Consider the following 5,187-nt stretch of genomic DNA (forward strand, 5'->3'; position numbering starts at 1 on the left):
CTGAAAGAGAGAGGCGGCAGGTTACTCTTGCGGCCGGGCGGCCTTCGCCGTGGGTGCACGTGCCTTCCGTTAACCAGGCTCGGTTAAGGTGCTGGGGGGGGGGGGGATCTACTTCATGGGACCGGGGTACGTGTGGGGACAAACGCCCCCCACGACCTTCCATGCTGCAGCCCCTCCTCAAAGACTCCCTGGGGGGGTGGGGGGGTGGGGGGAAGGGCTGCCGCCTCCCCCGCGTCTCGGTGGCTCGTTTACAGCAGACGGAGGCCCCGGACTCCCCAGAGGCCACCTCTGTCGACAGATGTGAACCAAGCCGGTCACTTCTGTGACGCCAGCCAGGGCTGGCCTGCAGGCCCGGTGGGACCCAGGCTCTGCGCTCGCTCCCTCTGTGAAAACCGGAGGGGCCTGGACTTCCCCTCCGCCTTGAGCCCTTGCCTCTGACCACCTGCTGATTGGTCCATATCGTAATGGTGAGTCTCAGGCTCTCCAAGAGCAAAGCCGCTCACAGCCCAGCTGCCCTGCGATCTCAAGGCCGAGGCCCCGAAGAGACCCAAGTCGCAGCCCCACCTCAGGGGGGCTCTTTTTCTCCTCCTCTACGAGTAAGAAACTTGGTGCTAAAAGGCCAAGCACGGCTGACGCCTTCCAGTGAACTCCTGGCACGAATAGAATTTAAAATCTTTTAACTTTAGCGTTGTTTAATTTTTGTCAGAATGATCACGCTCGTTAATTTACGTATAACGTATCGATACATTCGTTCACGGGGTGATAGGAGCTTCAATTTCCCAGTTCATCAATTTGCACAGCATTCATTCCTCTCCGACTCACCGTTACAACATTATGGTTCGGCAGGCCCGTGTGCACACCCCGCGCGGGTGGTGCCGTCCTCCCGTGGGCCTCCGCACCGTGTGGACGGTGGACGGGCCGTGGCCCCCCGGCCACCTGCCTCTCAAGCAGCTCTGGGCCGCGGGCCGGTCGGCGGCGCACGGGGCCTGGGCGTCCCTCTCATACGACTAAGATGTTGGGAACACAATTATTTCAAATCACGGATACCTTTCCAGTTCCTTTTTTGAGCATTAGTTCATCAAAGTGAAATATGCCACCGACTTCACAAAAGGGCCAGTTTGTCTTCTCCACGGTAGCGTCCTCAGCACCCAGCAGAGAGCCTGGCACATAGTAGGCGCTCAGTAAATACTGGTTGAATGGATTCATTTTTTTAAAGGAGTAACTGGATTTGACTTTCACCGGGAGGAGCATATACCAAAGGAGGTGTCTGAAAGAGGCCAGACGACGGCCACTTAATTCAGTGCCTGTGGCCCCAGTGAGTCACAAAGAGCCACGCGGTGAGAGCACGAGGCCTAGGGGCACTCACGTGGCCCACCCGCCGCACACCTCGCAGGCCACCGTGCGGCCTATGCTGCCCGGAGGGACCCAGCCCTGGGCAGGCACTGGGTGCCTGCTCCACGTGGCCCCGGCCGTGGGCAGCTGCGTCCACGGGATGCCTCCCCCTGCCCCCGGGACCAGCCCTTCTCCCTCCTGAGCGTGTGAGAGGCCTCGCCTAGACAATCCAACTCCCCCCACCCCCCACCCCGGTGGTCACGCATGCACGGCCCCGATCTCGGTGCACCCCTTTCCGAGGACCGCACGGCCCGCCGGCCCCAGGTCTGCCGCGCCAGGCTGAGAAGGCAGGCTGGGACTCGGGACGCAGCGAGCGTGCCGGCTCTGAGCCGGGCCCCGCCGTCCCCAGCCCGGGGCCGTCACGCCGCCCGTGGGCCAGGGGGCCGCAAGCCCAGGCGCCACGGGCGGGGCGCACCCTGCTCTCACTTGGCGGGCGCCAGCCGTGAAGGCCCGTTTGCCGCGTGGACGTCCACCACGACCCCCAAGCGGTTCCCCTTTCCTGAGGGCAGGGGCGGCTTTACCACGAGGACGCCGCGGGTTAGGTTGGAAGCAGGAGGGAACGGTTTTCTTCCACCAGGGTCTGTTACGGGTGGGGGTGCGCGAGCGGGTGCCGCTTCTGCCGAGACCGGGAGGGGCACGCGGCATCGCGGCCACCAGAGGAGAGCATGCCTGGGGGCGGGGGGGCGGGGCGGGGGGGGGGGGTCCGGAGGAAGGGCCGGGGCGCCGCCCCTCACCTTGGAGTCCGTTCCCGTTGGCGCTGGTGCAGGAGGGAGGAGGAGAAGCTTGGGGCCGGACCACGGGCGCGAAGGCGCTCTTTTGTTTCACTGCAGAGATGACATTGGCAGGTGAGAATGAGAAAATGCCGTGGGTACCGCTACAGTTTGAAGGGAGGGTGACCGAAGAGGCTGCCACGGTGGGGCTGGACGGCACTACTGTAACAAAGCAAACAGGGTCAGGACGCACGGCGCCGGCACGGCAACACCACGCAGGGAGGGGGCTGTCGGGGCCTCGCCCGGGACGCCGCGGCCCAGCGGGGCAGGGGCGACCCGCTGCCGGCTCGGCCGCTCTCTGGATGCCAGGCGAACTCTCGGGGGGACGGGGGGGGGGGGGGCGGGGGGGGGGGGCGGGGCTCTGGCTTCCCCGCCGGGCGGCCCCCGTTTCGCTTCCGATTTGGCTCGGGTTCCCGGTGCGGCCTCGCGGGGCCCCACCGTCGGCCAATGTGCCGCCGCCACGTGGACCCCCAGCCTCCAGAGCCACCCTCCCTTTTGGTCCGGCAGCTCACATCCCAGAACAGCCAAGCAATATGCACACATTCGACGTGGTGGGTGAACATGAATCCGTGTGACGACAAAACAGACACTTACTGCCGTAGGGAGAGTTAGCGGAGGAGCCATTAAGAAATCCAGGCGAGCCCGGGACCCCTAGATTGGCCATGGCGCCACTTCCATATCCATTCATGCTAGTGCTGACTGTGTTGTAATTGGACTGCTGGGGAGTACTGCTGGGGACGTAGCCTCGCGGGGACACGCTGCTTGTATTGCGACTGTAGCCGACTGTTGAAACCCCCCCCCGGCCAAAAATAACGTTATTATCAGGCAGAGACACTCGGGGGGGGTCTCCCCGTACCACATGCTCCACACCGTCAAGCGAGCTCACGCTCGACGCCAGCCCCGGCGCCTCGCGCCAGCTCGGACGACCTCGCCGCGCCAACCCTGCCCCGGCGCCTGCTCGCCGGGCCCGGCTCCGGGTCTCCGTTGGCTTCGACAGCCGGCCGAGCGCGCTTCGATCTAGCCGTCAGCGGCTTCCAGGATTCTCCTTAGAAGCAATTACCGACAGCCTGGATTCGCGGGCTGTCCCCCCACACTACGTGAACTTTCGGCCTCCGCAGGCCTTCAAATGCCATGGCTGACAGCGAGAGCTTGTCTGTGGCCGCAGCTCCCCAGGAAGGGCTCTTTTGGGGTCTTCGTTCTTACGGTTACCATTTCTGCGCGTGTGGGGGAGGGGTGGGGAGCGGCAGCCTCGTTCCCGCCGCGGGAGAGGGGCGGCCGGCAGGAGAGGGGTTTTCTGAGACTGCTGCCTGCACGGATTCTAAAGAGGAGACCTAAACGAGGCGCCCAGAACCGCCTCACGCGACAAGGTCCTGCGGCCCGCGGCGGCCCGGCCGGGCCACCGCGTGATGGGGGAAGGTGCGCTGCGGGCAGGGGGACGGGGCGGGGGGGGGGGGGGGGAGCTTCTCTCCCCTCGCTGGTTCCGGGCCCCCACCCGTGCAGCATATCCGAGAAGGGTCCCCTCCGCTTCCTATGCCACAGCTGCCCGTGGCTGCTCCCAGCCTCTCAAGGAAACGTCTAGCAAAGACCGGGCAGCTGAGTGGCAGGAGGGACACTTGCAGCAATTAGCTCTGGGCTCTGGGCGCCCTGTGGCGCGAGGACCCCGCGGCAGAGAAGGGAGCGCGGCAGGCCTTCCCGCCGCACCCAGGCCGTGGGCAGCTGGCTGTGTCTGGGCAAGGGGGCCACCCTTGCTCGGCCGCGTACCTTGGTCATTGGCTTGCGACGTCTCCGAGACGTTAACGGCTAGCTGGCTGCTGAAGGAGTTCACGCCCATCATGCCCGTGTGCGCGGGAGTGTTGCCCAGGGTGGGGATCTGGTTGTGATTGCGGGGGACGCTGTAAAGCGCCTCGGCGATGTCCGCTGCCCGCTTCAGGATGATCTCCTAGGGCAGGAGGGGAAGTGCGCGTTCTGCCCCAAGCTCCCGGGTGGCGCTGGGGAGCACCGGGCCCCCCCCCTCCACCTTGCCCCCCGCCCCGCCCCCGCCAAGGCCAAATAACCGTGACCAAAGCTCTTCTGTAGTTACAACTTCCCTTAGGAAAATAATCTAACGGTGCTTCTGAGGGGGCGCGTCTGCTCTGTTCTGCACCCACAGCCCAGGGGCCCCCGAAGGCGCGCACAGAAGCTGGGGAGGCGTGGAAGGCGCCGGACCCGGAGTCAGAGGAGCATCTCGAACACCCTCACGTCTGCTCCCCGGAGACCTCCAGCGGGACGAAGGTGGGCCGTGGGGGCCCGTCCTTCCCTCCCAGGCCGGCAGCACCCACCGTCCACCTACCACCGGATCCCCCGGACGGATTTCGAGGTGGCCGTTCCCTGTGACAAGTTCTGCTGCTCCGGCTCCCTGACACTGACGCGTGACTCTCTACTCACATACCCGGGGTGAGGGTGAAAACAGGAAGGCGAACCTTTCTCCCACCAGACTGAGTGGTCGTGAATGGGTGCGTGTGCGCCCAGAAAACCCGCGGTGGACCCGGGCCGGCCGGCCCCTCCGAGGACACGGTCAGCCTGGGGGGGGGGGGGGGGCAGGCACGTCAGGCTGCCGTCTGCCTACCTGGTTGTTGTGGGGCATCCCGTATAAGGCTTCCACAAGATCCGCCGCCCTCTTGAGTAATACTTCCTGAAGGAGAAGCAAAAGGGGCGGTGATGTGACCGGAGGAAACCGACTACTGCTCTTCGGAGAAAGAGCTACATGCAGATTCACAGTTCCACCTGCCGGGAGAAGAGGCCCTCTCCCCCCCTCCCCCGCCATCCTGACCCTGTGGGGAAGGAAGGGGGGGGTCTGTGGTTCCCGGATCATCCGGCCCGAGTGAAACACCCCCCCCCCCCCCGCCACCCCCACCGGTCTGCACCGAGGCTCCTCCGTGCGGACAGGCCGGTGGGAGGGCTGGCTGAGCCGGCCAGTCCGTGCCTGAGGTTTAATGACGGAGTCTTATGGGTATTAAACACACACACACATGGCGGAGACGTGAAA

At 65.1% G+C, this 5,187-nt stretch overlaps 1 protein-coding gene across 7 annotated transcripts in view; it reads right to left on the minus strand.

Annotated features, from left to right (window-relative positions):
* The window catches only part of EBF3 (EBF transcription factor 3), a 116,265-nt gene that overhangs the window by 81 nt on the left and 110,997 nt on the right, over positions 1–5,187 (minus strand). For 2 of the 7 annotated variants that reach the window (XM_042960584.1, XM_042960582.1), the window contains exons 12-16: positions 4,768–4,833; positions 3,924–4,101; positions 2,757–2,945; positions 2,127–2,216; positions 1,048–1,160 (exon numbers count right to left, since the gene is read on the minus strand). In XM_042960584.1, coding sequence (XP_042816518.1) covers positions 1,048–1,160; positions 2,127–2,216; positions 2,757–2,945; positions 3,924–4,101; positions 4,768–4,833 — 636 coding nt within the window. Of the gene's footprint in view, positions 1–1,047; positions 1,161–2,126; positions 2,325–2,756; positions 2,946–3,923; positions 4,102–4,767; positions 4,834–5,187 lie in introns of all 7 variants that reach the window. The other 5 variants (XM_042960586.1, XM_042960585.1, XM_042960583.1 and 2 more) reach the window with 3 other exon arrangements.

The sequence above is a fragment of the Panthera tigris genome, chromosome D2, assembly GCF_018350195.1.
Source record: "Panthera tigris isolate Pti1 chromosome D2, P.tigris_Pti1_mat1.1, whole genome shotgun sequence".
In the NCBI taxonomy this organism is placed as follows: domain Eukaryota; kingdom Metazoa; phylum Chordata; class Mammalia; order Carnivora; family Felidae; genus Panthera; species Panthera tigris.